General features: G+C 41.4%; 1 protein-coding gene across 3 annotated transcripts in view; it reads right to left on the bottom strand.

Moving 5' to 3' along the window:
* Window positions 1-2,779: 2,779 nt before the first annotated feature.
* The window catches only part of KLHL29 (kelch like family member 29), a 1,215,123-nt gene continuing 1,194,982 nt past the window's right edge, over window positions 2,780-22,920 (bottom strand). For all 3 annotated transcript variants that reach the window (XM_029595999.1, XM_029596000.1, XM_029596001.1), the window contains one exon: window positions 2,780-4,722. In XM_029595999.1, coding sequence (XP_029451859.1) covers window positions 4,539-4,722 — 184 coding nt within the window. In that variant the 3' untranslated portion in view covers window positions 2,780-4,538. The remainder of the gene's footprint in view (window positions 4,723-22,920) is intronic.

Raw genomic sequence — 22,920 nt, 5'->3', positions numbered from 1 at the left:
AGGTTCGCTCAAGGCCCCCCCCAACAAATCATCGGTCCACAACACTATTCACAAGCGAGCTCTTTCAACAGCAGGTCCACTACATTGGAATTCACTTCCTCATGACTTACGCCAAGAACAATGCCATTCAACTTTCAGAAAGAAATTGAAAACCTGGCTGTTCGCAGAAGCCTACCGCTGAAGGATCTCCTCAACCATCACTGACTCTCACTCTCCCACCCCTCCCCAATCCCTACCCACCCTCTTTTCCCTCTCCCCTTCCCCCCCACCCAACCTCACCCTTTCCTTCTCCCTATGGACATACCATGCTAATAACTGCCTAGGATAAACCTATGTTTATGTATCTTATAGTTTTTGTTGATTTATATATTTATCTCTCTCTAATCGTTTCTTAGTTTAAACTCTGTACTGTCTTCCATTGCCCAGGTTTTACGCTCCCTGTTTAATGTAACTTTACTTTCTACCTTGATGTTAATTGGTTCCCCTCAGTTACATTGTAAACCGGTACGATAAGACCTAGTCTTGAGCATCGGTATAGTAAAAGAAACTAAATAAAATAAATAAAATAAATAGTCATTTTCTAAAGTATGCAAATCAAAAACCATAGTATGCCTGAAACATTTTGGAATAAAGTGCTTTGGACTGATGAAACAAAAATTGAACTATTCGGACCCAACCATAACAGATACTATAACATTCATTTCTTAACAGTTTTTCTGATGGTTGAACTTGCTAGCTAGTCTTCCCCTGCTCCATAAGAGAACTTATCTTCATTCTCAAATGCTCAGACAGCTGCTTAGAGGAGCCTATGCTTGATTAAGGCAAATAAATCAATAATCGCAACCTGATTAAAAGGGTCAGCATATTTGTTCAACTGTGGAATTGTCTTCACCTGACTAACAAAGCCTAATGAGTCAAACTTTTTGGGCCTCATAACTTAAAAAAAAAAGTAATAATGAAACCACTCTAAAGATGTTCAAACTTTTGCACATCAGATTCACTTTTTATTTTCAATCTGTTCAAATCTGAAAATAGTAATTTCACATAAATTTTAGAAAGAGGTCATATTAAACTTTGTACCAAAGTTTCAGCTATGGTTCACTTAGGGATTCATTGAAACATACAATGTGCCTAAGGGTGCCTAAACTTTTGAATACAAATGTACATTAGAGAGTACTAGTTGCAGGTCTGTTATTTCATATTTGAGTTCTTTCAGAACTCTGGGGTGAATGCTATCCAGTCCTGATGATTTATTACTCTTTAGTTTGTCAATTTGCTGTATTACTTTCATTTTCAAAGTGATTTGCTTCATTTCCTCTGAATCATCACCCTCAAAGAATACATTTATTTAGTATTTCTGCTATGGTCTTGTCATTGTTGAGTGCTCCTATTATCTCTTAGTCATCTAGAAGTCCAACTGGCTCTCTTCACAGGTTCTTGGTTTGAATGCACTTGAAAAAGATTTTATTATTAGATTTTGCATCTGAGTCTAGTTTCTTTTCACATTATCTTTTGCTCTGCCTTATTAATGTTGTACATGGCATCATAGCTCAGTAGAGGCCAGGTTAAAGTTTGCTGAAAGCCCAAAGGAACAGAAGGAGACTGCTGGGCCAATACAAGCAACCCCCCACCCCCATCCACAACCATGAGACCATTCTTGTGCATGTATGGAGATGATTACACTTCATGAGGGCTGGCATGCTCACATTTTATGGGTCAGTCAAGAAGGCCATTTCACATTAGTAGGATTTGCAAAACACATTATTGGTTTATATGGTTAGAACATTGATGCCTGGGTGATTCCATTTCCACCTAAGTTGCATATGTGGAAGAGCAACAAAACACAACTTGTGTCTGGCAGTGGTGGTTAAGGGCAAAAACAGCTCATACCCTGGAATTGTAAAAAAAAAAAAAAAAAAAAAAGCAAGCCTTTAAATATTAGTTAAAGGGATTTAATTGCAATTTAAATTTGAAAAATATACTGACAAAATATGTATCAGGAGTCTGGCAAGACCAATGACTAAATTTATGAGCTGTTTTAACGCTTAAGTAGTTTTAAAAAGGGCTTCAGATTTCTTGAACATTTTTAAGCGAATGTGCATAGCTCAGTCATATGATAGTCTTGAGTACTGAGCCATTTGTATAAATGTCCTAGTTATGGTTTGTTTGTAATCTGGATGTCACATTTTATTGGTAGCATAAAACAATGCCTTCTAGAAGTAAGATGAAAAATTACTGTCATGCTTCATGTTTGCATTGCCAAGGGATTTCAGGAACAAAAACAATAAGGTACATTTTAAAAGAAGGTATCACAATTGATAATGGATCTAGATCTATAAATATATTTATTATAATATAACAAGAGCTTAACAGTAAACATAAACTATGTACATTGCCATTACAGATATCCCTGTTTTATGTTCACAAAAACTGTCAGTTTTGCTACAGTGTGATTATATGAATAAGCAAAACTGGAAAAAGTTATGCGTGTGGAGTCCTATCTAGTCGGCTAGCACCTCCTTTGGAGGCAAGAAACGCACCAACTTCTAAAATTATTCCTGCCCTAGGCAGTTAGAAAATTGTGCTCCGATCAGTATGTTCACTCCTGTTTCTTGTCTGACATAAATATTTCATATATCATACTATTTATATAATTTTGTTGTGCTTATAACTTTTTTAAGAATAATATTTAAAACAACTGCATAAAGATTGGAACTTCTCACGCTCCTTAAAGAACAGCCTTACATTTTTTAGTGATTATTTCCCAACCGAGTATATATTTTTGTTAGCATCATAGCATAGCTTCCCCATAGCCAATATGTTTTTTTTTTTCTTTCCCATTGTCTTTTTTTGTTGTTTGTTTGTTTTAGAAAATACTACCAATGAAATACAAATAATTTGATGGGCTAGCCATCTGCATTCTCTTTTGAAATACTGTTCTACCCCAAATGTAATTTAATAATAATAAAAAAAAAAAGCCAGGGCTACTCTTTGCCATTTTCAAAGTCACCTCTGCAATGATTTGGCATTATTTGTAATGCTACAGAACAAAGTTAGAACATAAAGTTTAGGATTGGAAAATGTTAAGGTTCTTTCTCTTCTGAGGCACATCAGTGGAAGAAGGGGAAGGAGAGGGCCACAGAAATTCACCCTCCATTATGAGGTTTTCTTATTAACATCTCAGTGAACCTTGAATTTATTTTTTCCTTTTAAAGACGTCTACCCTACAGTAAGTCTCTGGATTGAAGAATGCATTTTTTGCTGCCTCATACCACATTGTGCTTCGCATATGCTAGAATTTTACACATCTATCATTTTGTGTCTGCCTCTGTTAACTTAAACCAAAGACTTTTCTTGAAAAATTTGTTGCCCTAACTATAAACTATTTCTTACTTTTAATAAAGTAACGGTGCTGTAAGACTTCCAAATCTTCTCTTGGAAGTCACTTTAAAAAAGTCTAAAAAAATTAGGAAGGATTGCAAATAAGAGCTAGATATAAATGTTTTTCCTAAAGAAGCAAGATTGTAGGCAATAAATGTTTAAAAAAAAATCCAAATCTCAGGAGCAGAAACCCTGGTTGTCATATCATACCCCCAATGCTACGACAGGCCCATGATACAATATCTTGCTGGGTTGAGGTATGTTGTACGCTTTTTTTTTTCCTGGTGTATTCCCCAATATGCGGCATGTCTAAGTGACAACATGGTCCCTGCTGATGTCTTGTAAATCTTACAGCCTTCAGTGAAAGCTACTAGCTTAAACATTTCTAAAAAGTTCAAGAGCTTAACAAAATATCTCTGCAATACAGAATTACAGAGATAAAGTCCCATTGAGTTTGCTGGCAAGAGGGGAGAAGGCAGAAAAGCCATACACATACACACTGTCCTGTTACTGTTAGATATGTAGAATTTCATAAGTGTGATATAGTCTATTTTTTATTTCTTTGCTTTATTTTTGCACACAGTACTGTACTAGAGACCTAGAAAATTCATTGGAATCTGCTGGAAGACTGACATTTCAATCTAAGTCTCCTGCCAGCCATATCTCATGTGCATTTCTTGAAAAGTAAATTTGTTAAACCAAATGCAGGAATCAAGGTGGCAAAAACATTCTGATTACATCCTTTCAAATACCTCAGTGTGTAATGTGTACTCGTATAACTAATCTATACTGTCACTTGTAATGTAAACTTCTAGGAGCAAAATGCAGATTCTCTCCCCCCTGCCACAAAAACTCAAGTTAAAAAATAAGTAAAATCCTATTGCACCCAGCTTGTTCATAACATGTGCCACTACAGCATCTAGTGACACGCTTGTATTGGTAAGTCAAACAATTATACATAGTACAGAGCCATTTGCTCCTTGTTCACCAAAAGGTGAGGATGATTTTCTACATTCAATGTAGACTGTATTCAAAACTTGTATAGAGCAAGGTGTTCATTGTCTATGTTTGTCCTTTTTTTTTAAATTCTCTTTTTGTAAAAGATTCAAAAGCTAAAGCAGGCCAAAAACCAGTTCTGCAAACGGCATCCCACAGGGTCAACCACTCTGAATGTATTTTTTGATGACGACACATCCATGTCGGAACACAGGGCAAGGCATGTTTGATAAAAGGGTCCAGGCATTTGTCTTCGGGTCATAAGACTCCATGTTTCCCAGAGCTGGTCCTTCACTGCTAACAATCCCACCAGTAGCATAGATTTTTCCATCAAGGACCACAGCACTACCAAACAATGAAAAAAACAAAACAAAACAGTAAGTACCACAAGCAATTCAAATGCAGAACAACCTTAATCAATATCTTTTGCACAAATTAATGGATTCCTTAATTTAGGTATTGTACAAATAACCTGAATAGAAACTATTAGAGAATATTTTTTTTTAGCAATCTCCTGTGGTTTTAATAACAATGTTGATTCTCATGCTGTCTTTCATCCATATCGGTGTCCAGCTCATACGACAGCATTTCAGAAACACGACAACACATTGGGAATGAATCACCTAGCGGCTCATTTTATTTTGTTGTTAGGACTATAAGAGACATATTCTAAAGGAAAGAAAGGAAAAGATGATACTAACATCCTGGTGACTTGCTTAAGGTTATATTGAAATCTGTGGCAGCTCAAGGATTCACGCCTCATTAATTTACCTCAAATATACAGCACGGTAGTTCTGTCCTAGAGTCACCAGACTACATCTTCTCTTTGTCATGTAAGTGTAAAATGTGTCTCACCTCCAAATTCACATTTGTTTTCTGGATATTATAAATAGAAACATAGAATTTAATGGTAGTTAAAGACCATAAGGCCCATTTAGTCTTACCATTTTCCCCATCCTGCTGCTGTACTTGGTCCTTCGGCTTTTACCATCATTTCTCTACCGTTAAGGCTCCTCTGTGCTTTTCACATGCCACCTTAAATTCTGATACTGTTTTTCTCACAGGACAAGCAGGATGGTAGTCCTCACATATGGGTGACATCATCAGGATGGAGCCCAATCACGGAAAACTTCTGTCAAAGTTTCCAGAACTTTGACTGGCCCCTACTGGGCATGCCCAGCATGGCACTAACCCTGCAGCCAGCAACCCTTCAGTCTTCTTTTTTCCGTACAGCAGTAGCATTGCAGTAAAGGAGCTCTGAAGAGATTCCTGACAGGAATTTTCCTCATGGAATTACTAAAAGTTAAATTGCCCCACAGGGGTCCCTCCTCTACCTTTTATAAGTCCGCGGTACTCCGGTAAGTTTTTACCCATTTCCCATCGATTACCATCGTGTTTGGCCTTCGCGGCCTACTGGCCATCAACCATACCGCGGCTAAATTTTTGCCATGGTGTCGGGGTTTCGTCGGTGTCTGGACTGTACCCGCACCATTTCTATCACAGACCCCCATAAAGTCTGTGTAATGTGTTTAGGAAGCGAGCACGATGTCTTGACCTGCACCAAATGTGCCCTAATGACACCGAAGGGTCGCAAGGCCAGAATGGAGAAGATGGAACTTCTCTTCCATGCTCAAACCCAGACTCTGTCCATTGCATCAACTTCGTCGGAACCGGCACCGTCGACTTTGCGCCAGCATCGACCACCGACCAGTGACCGGCGACCAGTGACTGGCATCGATGACTTCTCGGCCATCGACAGCCTCTACTCCCCCCTCAGGATCGAGGGGATCAAAGGGAGAAACATCGCCATTGACACCGTTAAACTCGGACCATTGAGGGAGCGAAATCATTGACCTCGCCATCGTCCGAGCCGCTGTTGAAGAAGCCCTGTCCAGGAAAGGCACCGACCATTCCTGCGACCGGGTCTCCGAGGCAACCCTCACCCGATCGGGAGCCGCGACTCCGCCTTTAACAGTGGTCCCTCCGGCTATGGCTCTGCCTCCTTCTTCTGTTCCGGAGCCGGGGCTATTTGCTCCAGGTCTCCGAAAAGAACTGGACCGGATGGTCCAGGAGGCCATCGCCAAGGCGATGCAACGTCTCCAGTTTCCTCCGGCACCAGCACTGACTGTGGAACCGATCATCGACCTGGTTCCGGCAGCGCTGGCACCGCTGCTATCCAGGATGGAAGGGCTTATGGCTGCTTTTCCACCGATGGATGCGGGTCTCTGATGGCTCTGATACCCTCCCCACTGACAGCATCATCGGGAGGAGAAATATCGTTCCGCATTCCTCCATCCAGAGTTATGCCTCAACCATTGATGCCTATACGTCCCTCCCCACCGATCCAACCATCGGTGCCGATACGTCCATCGGTGCCACCGAGCCGTCCATCGATGCCCTTGATGCCTATACTGGTGCCTCCGATGCCATCGTTGGTGCCTCCGATAATTCCTCCGATTCATTCGGAGCCTAGACCAGGACCTTCAGGTATCCAACCACCCTGTCCCCCTCTACTTCCTAGAGGAAAGGGTGTTGATCCTTATGATACCTGGGGAGATGATACCTCATCAGACACTGATGACTTACCATCACCACCTTCACCCACTGAGAGTAGAAAGTGTTCTCATCCAGAGGACCTCTCATTTATAAATTTTGTGAAGGAAATGGCTGAATTGGTTCCTTTTCAATTGCAGACGGAACAGGATGATAGGCACCAGATGATGGAGTTGCTCCAATTCCTGAATGCTCCCATGGTAATAGCCTCTATTCCTGTCCACCAGGTTCTTCTTGATCTCCTCAAAAAGAACTGGGAAAATCCAGGAACAATTGCTCCAGTACACAGGAAAGCTGACACTACCTATCTGGTATAATCAGACCCAGGTTTTCAGAAGTCACAGCTTGATTACCACTCGGTCGTGGTAGAGTCTGCACAAACGAGGGCAAAAAGGTCAAAACCTCACTCGTCTACCCCTCCTGGTAAGGAATAAAAATTCCTAGATAACACTGGTCACCGAGTATTCCAAGGGGCCATGCTCATCTCCCGAATTGCTGCCTATCAGCTTTATATGACCCAATATAACAGGGTCATCTTTAAGCAGATACAGGACTTCTCAGACTCCCTGCCTCAGCAATTCCAAGACCAACTGCAAACCCTTGTAAGCAAAGGTTTTGAGGCAGGCAAGCATGAGATCAGAACATCTTATGACATTTTTGACATCTTTACCAGAGTGTCTGCAGCTGCTATTTCGGTGAGACGGTGGGCCTGGCTCAAGTCTTCTGACCTTCGCCCAGAAGTGCAAGATCGGTTGTCTAACCTGCCTTGTGTAGGAGATAATCTGTTCGGTGAACAGATCCAACGGACGGTGGCCAAATTAAAATACCATCATGAGACCCTAAAACAGCTCTCTTCAATGCCTTCCGACTTCTCCTCAAAGCAGCCCTTTAGAAAGGACTCTAAGAAGTCGTTCTACCGTCCAAGAAAGTCATACCCGCCACCAGCCAGATCCCGTGCTACGAGACCTTATCAAAAACCTCAGTCTCGCCAAACCCGAAAACAAAAACCACAAGCAGCTCCCCAGCCGGGGCCTGCTTCAGGTTTTTGACTTCCACTTGGAGAGCAGCAGCCAGATTCCTCTGTCGCACATACCAGTGGGAGGTCGAATGTACCACTTCCACAATATGTGGCATTCAATTACACCTGACTAATGGGTACTGGCAATCATTGCTCAGGGTTACCATCTGAACTTTCTCGCCCTGCCACTGGACTCCCCACCTCTGCAGATGTGGAGAACGTCCGATCACTCCATTCTTCTGGATCAAGAAGGCTTCCTCCTTCCCCAATCCAGAGCAATAGAACCCGTTCCACACTCTCAGCAAGGCCTAGGGTTCTATTCCCAGTACTTCGTAATCCCCAAAAAATCGGGAGGTGTCCGTCCTATTCTAGATCTACTGGCCCTCAACAAGTACCTCCAGCGAGAAAAGTTCAAGATGGTCACCTTGGGATCGCTTCTACCTCTTCTACAAAGAGGAGACTGGCTCTGCTCTCTGGACCTCCAGGACGCATACACCCATATTGCAATAAGTCCAGCTCATCGCAAATACCTGAGATTCCTAGTAGGCCTCAAGCACTATCAATACCGAGTACTTCCATTCGGCCTAGCATCTGCTCCACGAGTCTTTACAAAATGCCTCGTAGTCGTCGCAGCATTCCTCAGGACACATGGTGTTCATGTCTACCCCTATCTGGACGACTGGTTAATCAGGGCTTCCACTCAGCAAGCTGCTCTGTCATCCCTCAGTCTAAGCTTACATATTTATTTATTTATTTATTTAAATTAATTTATATACCGGAGGTTCCTGTATAATATACATATCACCCCGGTTCACAAAGAACAGTAACTATCGCTACAAATAGCGGTTTACATAGAACAGAATAAAAGAAGTTTTACATTGAACAAAAACAAAGTAATAAGTTTTACATTGAAGTCAGCATGTGTAAATTTCTGATTAACAAAAATTAAAAACATACTCTAATTTCATTAGGGTTTCTCGTCAATTATGAGAAATCCTACTTAGTCCCATCTCAAACCTTATCGTTCATTGGGGCAGAATTGGACACCTTACAGGCAAAGGCTTTCCTGCCTCAACAACGAGCACTGACTCTCGTGTCTCTTGCTCACCAACTGCAGTCTCAACATGTGGTGACTGCACGCCAATTTCTCGTCCTCCTGGGACACATGGCATCCTCAGTCCATGTCACACCAATGGCCCGCTTGGCCATGAGGCTCATGCACTGGACTCTGAGGTCTCAATGGACTCAAGCTATTCAGCCTCTGTCGACCATTGTCCACGTCACCGACTCACTCCGTCTGTCCCTCGCCTGGTGGAAAAATCAGACCAATCTCCTCCAGGGATTGCCCTTCCAGGTTCCGAATCCTCAAATCATTCTAACCACCGATGCTTTCAACCTTGGGTGGGGAGCCCACGTAGCCGATCTGCAGACACAAGGCTCTTGGTCTCCAGAGGAAGCCAAACACCAAATAAATTTCCTGGAGCTTCGAGCAATAAGATATGCTCTCTCAGGACCTTTCAGGATCGCCTGTCAAATCAGGTCATCCTAATACAGACGGACAACCAGGTGGCCATGTGGTACATCAACAAACAGGGAGGCACAAGCTCCTTCATTCTGTGTCAGGAAGCTGCGCAGATATGGGCGGAAGTCCTCTCCCATTCAATGTACCTCAGGGCCACCTACTTGCCGGGAGTGGACAATGTGCTGGCAGACAAGCTGAGTCACGTCTTTCAACCGCACGAATGGTCTCTCAACCCCTCAGTAGCAAACTCCATCTTCCAACAATGGGGATATCCTCAGATAGACCTCTTTGCGTCCCCTCAGAACCACAAAGTGGACAATTACTGCTCCCTCATTCGCAGCGAACACTCTCAGCCCAGAGACGCATTCTCCCTCTCATGGGCAACTGGTCTCCTTTATGCATTCCCTCCACTTCCTCTTCTCTTGAAGACTCTCGTGAAATTACGTCAGGACAAGGGAACCATGATCCGATAGCACCTCCCTGGCCACGCCAAGTGTGGTTTCCAATACTTCAGGATCTCTCCATCTGCAGGCACATTCCCTTGGGAAAAGACCCGCTCCTGATCACTCAGAACAACGGGAGCCTACGCCATCCCAATCTTCAAGCCTGGTCCCTGACGGCATGGATGTTGAAAGGTTAATCCTTCAACCACTTAACCTTTCAGATCCAGTTTCTCGTGTCTTGATTGCTTCGCGAAAGCCTTCCACGAGAAAATCTTACTCTTACAAATGGAAAAGGTTCACGTCATGGTGCTCTTTCTCAGTCTCTTGACCCCTTTTCCTGTCTACTCCCGAAGTTTCTGGACTATCTTTGGCATTTGTCGGAATCAGGTCTAAAGCCCTCTTCCAACAGAATGCATGTCAGTGCGGTGGCCGCCTTCCATAAAGGTATCGGGGATGTCCCTTGTAACACGCTTTTTAAAAGGCTTGCTCCACATCAAGCCTCCATTATGTCCTCCGGCCCTTTTTTGGGACCTTAATCTGGTTCTCAGTCGACTTATGAAACCACCTTTCGAGCCTCTTCACTCTTGTGAACGTCGATATCTCACATGGAAAGTGATTTTCCTTTTGGCAATCACTTCAGCTCGCAGAGTTAGTGAATTGCAGGCTCTAGTTACCTATCCGCCTTACACTAAACTTCTGCAGGACTGAGCGGTACTCCGCACTCACCCTAAATTCTTACCTAAGGTTGACTCGGATTTTCATCTAAACCAATCCATCATACTACCTACCTTTTTTCCCAGGCCACATGCCAACCCAGGAGAACAGGCTCTGCATACCCTTGACTGTAAACGTGCTCTAGCGTTTTACCTAGACCGTACAGCTGCCCACAGGCAAAGCACTCAATTGTTCATCTCTTTCCACCCTAACAAGTTAGGAAAGCCTGTGAGTAAGCAGACTCTCTCCTCCTGGTTGGCGGACTGCATATCCTTTTGCTATCAGCAAGCGGGCATTCCATTTCAAGACCGTGTTAAAGCACACTCTGTGAGGACCATGGCAACTTCAGTAGCACACCTATGATCGGTGCCGCTTCCTGACATTTGCAGGGCTGCCACCTGGAGTTCTCTCCACACCTTTGCAGCCCACTACTGCTTGGACAAAGCCAGAAGACAAGATTCCATCTTCGGCCAGTCTGTCCTTCGCAACTTATTTACGTGACGTATCTACACCCTTCCGCCTGCCTGGTGGGGTTCAGGATGCCCTCTCCCAAATTCTACCCCAGTTGTTGTGCCTGTTGCATGCCTTTGGGTACATTTGGTGCATGTTCGGACATCCTCAGCTCGGTACTCACCCATATGTGAGGACTACCATCCTGCTTGTCCTGTGAGAAAGCAAATGTTGCTTACCTGTAACAGGTGTTCTCACAGGACAGCAGGATGTTAGTCCTCATGAAACCCGCCCGCCGCCCCGCTGTGTTGGGTTCATAATGTTTTATTTTATTTTTCGGCACTGCCTGTAGCTTTCAAATAAGACTGAAGGGGGACCCCTGCTGACTGCAGGGTTAGTGCCATGCTGGGCATGCCCAGTAGAGGCCAGTCAAAGTTCTGGAAACTTTGACAGAGGTTTTCCGTGATTGGGCTCCATCCTGATGATGTCACCCATATGTGAGGACTAACATTCTGCTGTCCTGTGAGAACACCTGTTACAGGTAAGCAACATTTGCTTTATTTCCCCCTTTCCACTAGAAAGCTGTTGCATACATCCTCCTCCTCTTCTGTGAAAATATGTCTCTGTATATTACTCACGCCTGCCTGTATTAGCCTCAAGGCATAGACACTTTATTCTAGAACTTTCTTTACAATGAAAAAATGCTAGCCTCTTGTACATTATTTATACCTTTGAGATTTTAAAATTTCTACATCATAACCCTTGCACACCCCACCCCTCTTCTTTGCTCTTCTACAGCATATTTAGGTCCTTCATTCTTACTTCACAGTACTGACACTGCACCACCTTGGTAGCCCTCTTCTGGATTCTCTCTACTGAGTCTATAACTTTTCACAGGGATTTCAACACATTCCTTTGTATACATGTAGTCAGACGAGTTTTCAGTATATCCACAATGAATATGCATGAGATAGAGTTGCATGCACTGCTTTCATTTTATGTAACTCTATCTCATATATATTTATTGTGGATATCCTGATAACCTGACTGGTTAGGTGTATTCTGAAGACTGGGTTGAGAATCTCTCTTATTATAGAGTCAGCTTCCAGAACTAGACAATACTCTGGATGAAGTCTTATTCTTATCAGTACAAATCATTGATAACTAGTCAACTTTGTTTATCATATACCTCATGCTTCACACTTACTAGACATTTAGAAGGTGGTATAATTAAGAAACGTTCAAGAAAATGTGGGACAATGAGGACTCATTCAATGCTGTACCCCCAATATCACATACAGTAAATATTAAAGAAACCTTGTATGCAGAAACAGCCTTACCAATTGGGCCCATCTTATAGAACAGGGATGCTTTATTTGTTTTATGTTTTTAATTTTGTGTATGATTTATTATGGTCTGATATTTTTTAATTTTATATTTATTGTATGTTATATTTTTGAATCCTCTAATATAAGCTGCCTAGGAATTTTGATAGGGCAGGTTAAAAGTATTTTAAATAACCAGATATAGGTATATTGCTAAATTCAAGGGTTATCTCTTTCATTTTTATATCCCTCATTCTGAAACAACTCAGAGCAATATGCATATGCAAACATCAAATATATGTCAACAATAGGGATGTGAATCGGGCTTCGGACGAATGAAAATATCGGACGATATTTTCAAAATCGTCAGAAATCGGGGGCTCCCCCAAAACGATAGGAAAACCCCTCGATATTGATCGTGGGGGCTCTCATCATTTTGGGGGAGGGCGGGAAAAGGCACACAAAAATAACCCCTAAACCCACCCCGACCCTTTAAAACTAATCCCTTAGCTTCCCCCACCCTCCCGCCCCCCCAAAAAACCTTTTACAGGTACCTGGTGGCCGGCGCCATCTTGTGCTCCTACCATGTGATAGGGGCTGACCAATGGCACCGGTAGCCCCTGTGACATAGTAAGGGCAAAGGCTATCGGCGCCATTTTGAATACTGGCAGCCGACGGTCCGAGTGCAGGAGGTCGCTCCCGGACCCCCGCTGGACTTTTGGCAAGTCTTGTGGGGGTCAGGAGAGTCCCCCAAGACTTGCCAAAAGCCCCTGGTGGTCCAGCAGGGGTCCGGGAGCGATCTCCTGCATGCAGGCCATCGGCTGCCAGTAATCAAAATGGCGCCAATAGCCTTTGCCCGATGGAAAAAACAAACACATGTGAATTGGAACTGGAATCCGAACCGATCCCGGTTCTGATTCACATCTCTAGTCAACAAAGCAGATAAATCAGAGATAAAATAAAATGATTACACATGAATATTCTCATGTAGATGTTATCATTTATAAATAAGTGTGTCACACAGTAAAACAATACTACACATATACCTGTGTTTATTTTTAACACATTTTTATTAACTTTTAATTTTAACATAACTTCATAATTTAAATTACAATATATTAAAATTCACACCAGTGCTCTCACTCATACTACATTCACACACATTCCATCACCTATCACTAATACAACAAAATTTATCTACTGCTAACAATATTAAAATACACACACATACTAAAACTTAGATAGCACAGTATTTTCTATTATCAACAAGTATCCCAACCTATTGCCCTTTAAGTTGTTTCACTATTAATTCTTTTTATTCAATATATATTCCTCACCAATTGTAAACTACCATAGTTCCCTTCATGTTCCTCACAAATTATAAACTCCCGACGAAAAGCTTCCGTTTCACCGAGGTGGTTTCCTCAGGGGACTATTTTCAATTCATTCATTTCATTGGATCAGCCGGGAACCTCTCTGTTTGGTATGTGAATATTTGTTCCGTGCTATCAATAATGAGACACTCCTAAATACAAACATATATCTTATATCATCAGATAATAAAATTAATCAATATCATAAAATGCACTTAACTATGAATAATATATTTACCCAGTCACCAATATGAAATTCCAATAACTGCTTACCTATCCGTTTTTGTTTGATCCCTCAGGTATAACGCTCTCTGGCTGTATCTAGCTTTATATAACCTAACAAAATCATTAAATGCAATATATTAATCTACCACCATATGGCTTAAATTCATTCAATTCATTACTACAGTCATACCAACCTTCCAATAGTTATTAAATCCTACTATTTATATTTCATTAATTCCAAAAAGCATTATAATGCCTGAACTCCGTGCTGAACGCCGCTACTTGCACAGGTTTGCAGTCTCTATATCTTTAAGCTCTCATTCAAAAGACACCAGCAATATGTCACACGATAGTCTCATCTGAAAAAACAAATGTAATAGAGCTTATACCACCCTTACTGATATATACTCTTGATTAAGGCTTTGTATATTGTAAACAGAATCAATCGCGTCTTCCAAACTTACTGCACTTTCTCATCAAAAACGCCACGGCTGCGCACTACCTGTTCTCAAACCCCAATCAATTTAAAGAACTCAAACGATTAAAGGAGAATATTCCAATAAGTCAATTCCTAAGGTTAAGGAGATTGTGTACAACAGTAGATGAGTTCAAGTTAAAATCACAGGAATTGGTTGATAGGTTTTTGGAAAGGGGCTATAAGAGGAAAATCATAAAGAGAGCATACAAACGGGCTCTCTATGCTAATAGAGAGAATCTATTAATAACTGGTAATAGAACCATGTTGAATAGAATGGTGTGCACACTGCCCTTCTCCCATCAAGTGATGCAAATTAAAGACATTGTCTATAGGTATTGGTCTATTATTAAAGATGGTGGAGTGCTTCAGGATTTTCCTATTTTTGCCTATAAGAAAAGACGTTCCTTGAGGGATATGTTGACTTCAACTAATTTAAGTATATCAGGATCATTGAATGAACAGGGAGGCCAATACCAATGTGGTCATTGTGTAGTTTGTCCCTATGTATATATGACATCATCTTTGACAATACCATTTACAGGTCGGACATATTATTTGTCTAAAAGATTTGACTGTGAAACGGCTCAAGTAATTTATGTAGTGGTATGCCCATGTGGGCTTTGTTACATAGGTCATACTAAAAGGAAAATTAAGGTCCGAATTATTGAACATCTTAGTAATATACGAACACAAAGGGAAAATGCTCCATTGGTTCAGCATTGGCTAGAAAAAAGGCATGATGTTCAAGATTTAAGATTCTGCATATTGAATCAAGTTGTACTAAAGAGAGGAGGGGATATAACGAAGGTTTTGACTAAAAAGGAACAACGATATATATTTCAGTGGGGAACAGTGTCCCCTGGGGATTTAAACCAAGAAATAGAATGGAGTGCGTTTCTATGATGTGAATGTGGTATCTTTTTGCTAAAGAACGATACAGAGATGTAGGAAGGAGGAGTCATTTGAGTATTGATGGACCACGTGTTAGATGGTTAACCAATGGAAGCATGAGGAGAGTTCTTTAAATTGATTGGGGTTTGAGAACAGGTAGTGCGCAGCCGTGGCGTTTTTGATGAGAAAGTGCAGTAAGTTTGGAAGACGCGATTGAAGGTGAGCTGATTCTGTTTACAATATACAAAGCCTTAATCAAGAGTATATATCAGTAAGGGTGGTATAAGCTCTATTACATTTGTTTTTTCAGATGAGACTATCGTGTGACATATTGCTGGTGTCTTTTGAATGAGAGCTTAAAGATATAGAGACTGCAAACCTGTGCAAGTAGCGGCGTTCAGCACGGAGTTCAGGCATTATAATGCTTTTTGGAATTAATGAAATATAAATAGTAGGATTTAATAACTATTGGAAGGTTGGTATGACTGTAGTAATGAATTGAATGAATTTAAGCCATATGGTGGTAGATTAATATATTGCATTTAATGATTTTGTTAGGTTATATAAAGCTAGATACAGCCAGAGAGCGTTATACCTGAGGGATCAAACAAAAACGGATAGGTAAGCAGTTATTGGAATTTCATATTGGTGACTGGGTAAATATATTATTCATAGTTAAGTGCATTTTATGATATTGATTAATTTTATTATCTGATGATATAAGATATATGTTTGTATTTAGGAGTGTCTCATTATTGATAGCACGGAACAAATATTCACATACCAAACAGAGAGGTTCCCGGCTGATCCAATGAAATGAATGAATTGAAAATAGTCCCCTGAGGAAACCACCTCGGTGAAACGGAAGCTTTTCGTCGGGAGTTTATAATTTGTGAGGAACATGAAGGGAACTATGGTAGTTTACAATTGGTGAGGAATATATATTGAATAAAAAGAATTAATAGTGAAACAACTTAAAGGGCAATAGGTTGGGATACTTGTTGATAATAGAAAATACTGTGCTATCTAAGTTTTAGTATGTGTGTGTATTTTAATATTGTTAGCAGTAGATAAATTTTGTTGTATTAGTGATAGGTGATGGAATGTGTGTGAATGTAGTATGAGTGAGAGCACTGGTGTGAATTTTAATATATTGTAATTTAAATTATGAAGTTATGTTAAAATTAAAAGTTAATAAAAATGTGTTAAAAATAAACACAGGTATATGTGTAGTATTGTTATCTATTGAAGTTATGCCTGTGGGTTACCCATATGATATCTTATTGATTTGACACAGTAAAACAAGCCATAATATCTACAGTTCTAGCACAAATTAAGATCTAGGCCAGTCACCACAATGTCTACAAAAATGACACAGAACACCCTGAATTATCATAGCACGTATAACAGGAAGGCCTAAAGAAAGACAGACCAGTCCCACTGCTTATTCGCTATCTAGATATACACACGACTGGCAGAGACTGTATATCTTCCTGGTTTTAGGTGGAAAAGGAGGTGAGAGAGGAGTAATTCTCTCAAATTGTAAGTCATGTTATGTTAAAAAGTTATTACACAAGACTCGTTTGCAGAAACATCCTTAAATATCAAAGGTTATAATCATTTATCCTTTAAGGTCCAACTTTTATCATTCTTTTTTATATTTGTAATTAAAACAATGAATTCCCAAGATACCAGATGTAACCATATTAGGTAAACTACTGTGAAATAGAAGTAAAAATAATTAATGAATTAGCAGGCGAGCAAACTTTATAGTACATGAGGAAAAGGGATCTCAAGTTATCAGGACATGGAAGAGGTCTCAGGGATATAGAAAGGACAAAGGATGGGGAAAATAAGGGAGGAGGAAGAGCAATGGGGTGAGGAGAAGGTGATAGGACCAGAAATGGAAGGGGAAGAAGTATAAGAATAAAAGGGGATGGGGAGAAGAGGAGAAGGAGAAAGGCATGAGGATGGGAAATGGAGAAGATGAAAGAAGTGAATGGGAGAAGATCAGGGATTTGGGATCGGGGAAGAGGGAAATGGAAGAAGGTTCTAGGTTTCTTAAAAGGGAAGAGGAAGTCACAAGGGTTGGGTAGATTCCAGGATCTGAGGATAAGGGAAAGATAGGAAGCAAGGAAAGTTCTAGGATCTTGGGGAAAGAACCCGAGGAGAAAGAGGAAGGAGAACAGAGAAGGAGGTTGCAAGTGCCCCTACATGCTGTGGTCTTGCTTCACCTTGCATCCCTTCTCTTTCAATCCAATTTAGTGTACACGTGCACACACCCCCCCCCCCCACAAGCATCAATTCCTTCTCTCTACTACACACAAACACTGCCTTCTCCCCCCCCCCCCCCCCCATTTTCCTCTCTCTCACACACACAGATACAAGCCCTCCCACTGATCCCGTTTCATCATCCATCCTCCCTCCTCACCCCCTAATGATCCCTCACTCAGCCCCTCCTAGCCTTCTTAAAATGATCTCCCTTTGTTCTAGCTGTTCCATGCTCATGCTCTCCTCACCTCCTGAATGATAGGAGGGGATGGACTATATTTGTGAGCAGAGTAGCTCTCCTTTTCTCTGCTATTCCTGTTCCAGGTTCATCTCCTCCTCTTCTATTTCCTGCATGTCTCCTGGGAAGGGAGGGGCTGGGACTGGATCAGGAAGCAGTGGGCTGTTCTCTGCTGAGTGAGCATCAGCACAGCTGGAAGGCAGTACAGCGTCAGCCAGCTTGCTGACCTCCAGATTTTGGCCACTCTAAATACAGGCTTAGTGTGCCTATTGAGAAATCCAAGCCTGCCTCCTCTCAGCCGTCCTCTCTGATGCATAAATCGGTTCCTTTTTAGCTTCTCTTGTAATAAAATTTCCTTATAGATAAGGATTCATGTTTTATATTCCAGTTTAGATCTCTGTGACTGTTGAAAAAATAGTTCTACAAACAGAAGCATTTTTATGTTTAAAATAAAATCTTAATAGCCAATTTTTATCAGTTCATGACAGAGGGTTACCAAAGGTATTGCCCATGTTGAAATCTCTTCCACGGAACTCTCCAAAGAAACTGACAATTCTAAACTATCAGAAAGATGTTATAATATCCAAACCCCCTTCCTCAGGATTGTCATCCAGTTTTCCTTTAGACATATAGTACAAATGGGAAACTTCCTCTGGTATCCCAACTATTTTCTTCTTATATTTCTTGAGGATTTCTTGTGGAGCTAGGAAACTGGTGTAGAGAAAGTTCAGTAGCCTGAGATTCCTTACTTCCATTTTGTGGTATAAGGCAAAGTTATCCTTCATGAATGCCAGATTAAATGTCTGCAATCCAGCAATCTGATTCCCAATATTAGTAGTTTCCCCTTGTATCTTATCCATCTTCTTATCCTGAAGTGAAATCTTGGCTGTAACATCAGAAGAGAATTTGCACAGGCTTGAAACTACAGGAATCAAACTACCTTCCATCCTTGTAATGATGATCCATATGATCTCCAAGGTAATTTTTCTCCCCAGGTCAGAAGCAACTCCATTATTCTCACCCCTCCTAAGAACAGGCAGAGACAGAAGTGCTAAAACCATGGCACCCACAGGATGACCCTCATATGCTCCTCTATACTGCAACCAACAACCAGCTCCTGGGGATGTAAGTCACCCCGCAGTGAATTCCCGTCAGGGTCATGCAGTTCCAGCCCAAAAACTGGGCCTCGTGCCTGGAATTCTTCCCTCTGTACCTCCAATCGCCGAAGCACCTAAGCCATCTTTAAAGCCCAGCTGACACACAAGGAGAGAAAGTGAAGATACTGCTACAGTTGGAGGCTTTGGTGGAGTCCTGCCACCCAAGCTCAGCGTCATTTTGGCTTCAGCATCAGAACTCCAAGGCAACATAGCAACATCTCTGCTGAGTGCTAGTCGATAAATTACAGGTCAACCAGCCTCTTTCCCAGCACTGGTCTTCTTCATCTTGGGCATCTCTCCCAACAGGTAAACTCCTGGAACTCAAAACACACAGTCCCATCCAGGTGCCATGTTGACTCCTTCCCCCTCCTTCATAATTTTTTTTTTTAACATACATAATTTATAATTTGAATGTTCTCTCTCGTCTCCTTTTCTACCCAAATCCAGGAAGATATGCAGTCTCTGTCATTCTTGTATCTGTATAAACTTTCATCTATTCCATAGCAGAAAAAAATTCTTAAAATGCTCCCGAGTGAAAGGAATGTGAAATGAGTATGCATGTGATTTTGGGGTCTTAATTTGATGAGATAATATTTATGCTGCACTTTTAATCTTTTAATCTTTTAATCTTGCCAGACTGCAATGTAAAATGTAATGACATAATTACAAAGCACAATTTTCCTTGTTACCATTAATGCTGAAAAGGTGAAAAGATTATAGGCTGTCAGGGTTTTAAGATGTAGGTACTGTAAAAAGCTGAAAAACATGCCTTCTGAGGAGAAAAACTGCAAGAACTTTGCCTAGTATATACCAAGTGTATGTGCACTGGACCAATTCAGAGTCACTCAAAGGATAATTTTCAAACAATTGCACATGGTGGCATATACATGCATATATGGCTGTACGTATTTTTAACTATAGTATTTTATAACCTGTGCTTAGCACATATGTGTTTATTACAAACTTCGTGTATCTTTACCCCAAACATGCATGCAAATGTATGCTTACACATGAATACATGCAATACATTGAAACCACATATGTCAATGCATTGAACATGTGTATTTTTCTATGCTCAGTTTATTCTTCCAGTGCTGCAAGTGAGCTGTGCTTTCAGCGCTGGAAGTATAAACTGAGTGTAGTTTACACTTGCAGTGCTGCCTTTCAGAAGCAGCGCTGGAGTTGGCGGGAGCTGGTGAATGATGATCCTTGCTCCTAGCAGGGATGGTGTTTTGTCATCGGGGATGGGGTGGAATGGGGGAGTCCATAGGTAGGTGAGGTGATCTGTTTTCTTTTATGATTGTGTGACTGTGTGTGTGGGTGGGAGGGTCTGATAGTCTAGCGGGAGACTTCCATTGGATCCTTTTAAATTAAATCAGGGAAAGTTTGCTGCAGGATAAAGGAGGGGAATTGGGAATTTTTTTGAGGCTGAAGGGCACTGGTCCCAACAGGGCCATTTATATATGTGTAGGTAGGCTGACTATCGAGCTGAGGGTACCTTGATTTTTTTTTGGGGGGGGGGGGGGGGAATGACAGTCAATCTACATCAACAATATCTAGGACTGAAGGCCAAAAGCCAATTTAAAGAAGTAGGTCTTGACTGCCTAAAGGCTTTAGGGTGTTTTATAATGCAGAATAAACCCCATTCACGAGTCTTCTCAAGATGTGCGCCACTGTGAGAGGGCACATCTAGGAGACCTTGACTGGAAGACCTGAGTGTGTGTGATGGAATATAAATTTTGAGTTCATGGAAATCCAAGGGGAAGAAAGGTTGTTTAATAAGCTGTGAATGACAACTGCCAGTTTATACTGAATTCAGGAGATGGGAAGCCACAGCAGAGACAGAAGAATTGGTGTGATTTGGTCATGAAGTGGGGTAACAGTTTATAATCATGCAGCCAAATTCTTGATGATTTGGAGAGGTCTTAATGCGGTTACTAGGACACTGATGTAAAGAGAGTTGCAGTAATTGAGGCCGTCAAATATAAAAAAAATTGCAGGATTGTATAGAAGTTGACAGGATCAAGTAGCAGCCTTAGAAATGTGTAGCAGTTGCAGCTTAGCAAATGGCGCTTGTGTAACAATCTTATATGAGCTCGCATAGATAGAGAAGGATCAAGATGCACAGCACAATTACAAACTGAGATCTGGATATGATGCATGCCAAAATATAGGGTAACCGGAATATTGGCAGAAGGAAAGCGAGAGAACACAATTATTTCAGATTTGTTAAATTAAGAGAAAACTTGTTATGCCAAAGCCAGCTTCATATTGTAGAAAGCCAAAGTGAAGCAACTTTTTCCAATAATAGCCCAAGCAGACTTTAAAGGGAAAAAGAACTGTAAATCACTGTCATATAATTTATAGTGTACCCCAAGGCTGGCAAACAAGCAACAGAGTCGAGTTAAGTATATATATTAAACAAAGCTGCTGATAGAGCCAAGCCCTGGGGCACTCCAGATTGTATTGGAAACTAGGCCGAGATTTCAGAATTCAGAGTAATTTGTGAACGATGTGAAAGGTAAGAGATGAATCAGGATAGAACTAAACCTGATGTATACAGAGCAGTTAGATGAGAATAAAGTAATTTATGGTGTCAAATGCAGAGGATATGTTGAGTAAGATAAGCATGTAGTCAATTCCAGAATCAAACCCACTTTGTATTGTGTTGAAACTAGAGAGGAGGAGTGTTTCGGTGCTATGAAATTTACGAAAGCCAAACTGATATTGATCAAGGGAGGAGTGTTCAAGGAACTCAGATAGCTGAAGGACCACATGTTCAATGAATTTTCAAGAAAAGAAAGATGAAATAGGATGATAATTACTGATCATTTCTGGTTTAGCTGATGTTTTTTGAGAATAGGAAGTATGGAAGTTCTCTTAAAGAAATTGCTCCACTCTGATTCTGGGGTTGTCTTTATGGAAGGAGACTTTAATTACATATATGATCCAGTTCTGGATAAATCTGTATAAAAATGAATCCTCGGAAAGTCCCTTTCATAAGTGAACAATTGCAAACAGTTGATGCCTGAAGGGTACTGCACCCTTTTGAGAAGGATTATATCCACCTCTCGAGAATGAATTCTGTTTTCTCTAGACTAGATTATTTATTGGTACCCCAAACTACATTTTCTAAAGTATCTGCAGTGGACAGAGAAGTGACTGAAATTTCAGATCATGTTCTGATTTGGACTGCTCTGTAACTGGGAGGTGGGACGCACACAGGGAAGCTGGAGGTTTCTGATATACTTAGCTCTTGATGTTGCTTTCCAGGAATTTCTTAAGAGTAAATGGGATTTTTATTTAGAGTACAATAAAGGTCTTATTTGCAAACCTGTTTTCTTTTGGAAAACGGCTAAAGTAGTGTTAAGAGGAGACACGATAACTTAAAGAGTGGCATTAAAGTGAGCCCTTTGTGCCGCGGCATAGTTGATGCAGCCTCATAGATGAACCCATGAGGCCTATGCCGGCAGCTGGCGAATGTGTCCTGTAGTGGGACAGTCTGGAGTTTCATCTATACCAGCCGCCTCACCCACAGGTTGAGTCCTTGGGTTCTAGCGGATGGCAGGACTTAGGTGGGTCCCTAGGGAAGTGAAGTCCCAGGGCAGGAGTCCCAGGACATGCCAGGGTCAAGACAAGCAGCAGAATGAGGAAGTTAGAGACAGGCCAAGGTCAGAGCAGGCTGTGGATAAATGTGGTTAGGTCCAGGTGGGGAGGGTATTAGTGGTCAGGTTCTGGTGGCAGGCAATCATGGGTCAGGTCCAGGTAAGAAGTCAAGATCCAGAGAGACAGACCGAGTAGACAAAGACCCACAGAAGACACTGGATGAGACAGACAGGACAAGGCGAGGCTGGATGGGAGACCTGGATGAGGCAAGGATAAAAG

The sequence above is a fragment of the Rhinatrema bivittatum genome, chromosome 3 (assembly GCF_901001135.1).
Source record: "Rhinatrema bivittatum chromosome 3, aRhiBiv1.1, whole genome shotgun sequence".
In the NCBI taxonomy this organism is placed as follows: Eukaryota; Metazoa; Chordata; class Amphibia; order Gymnophiona; family Rhinatrematidae; genus Rhinatrema; species Rhinatrema bivittatum.
The sequence above is the reverse complement of the archived record's forward strand: the minus strand, read 5'-3'. Positions and strand labels throughout refer to the sequence as shown.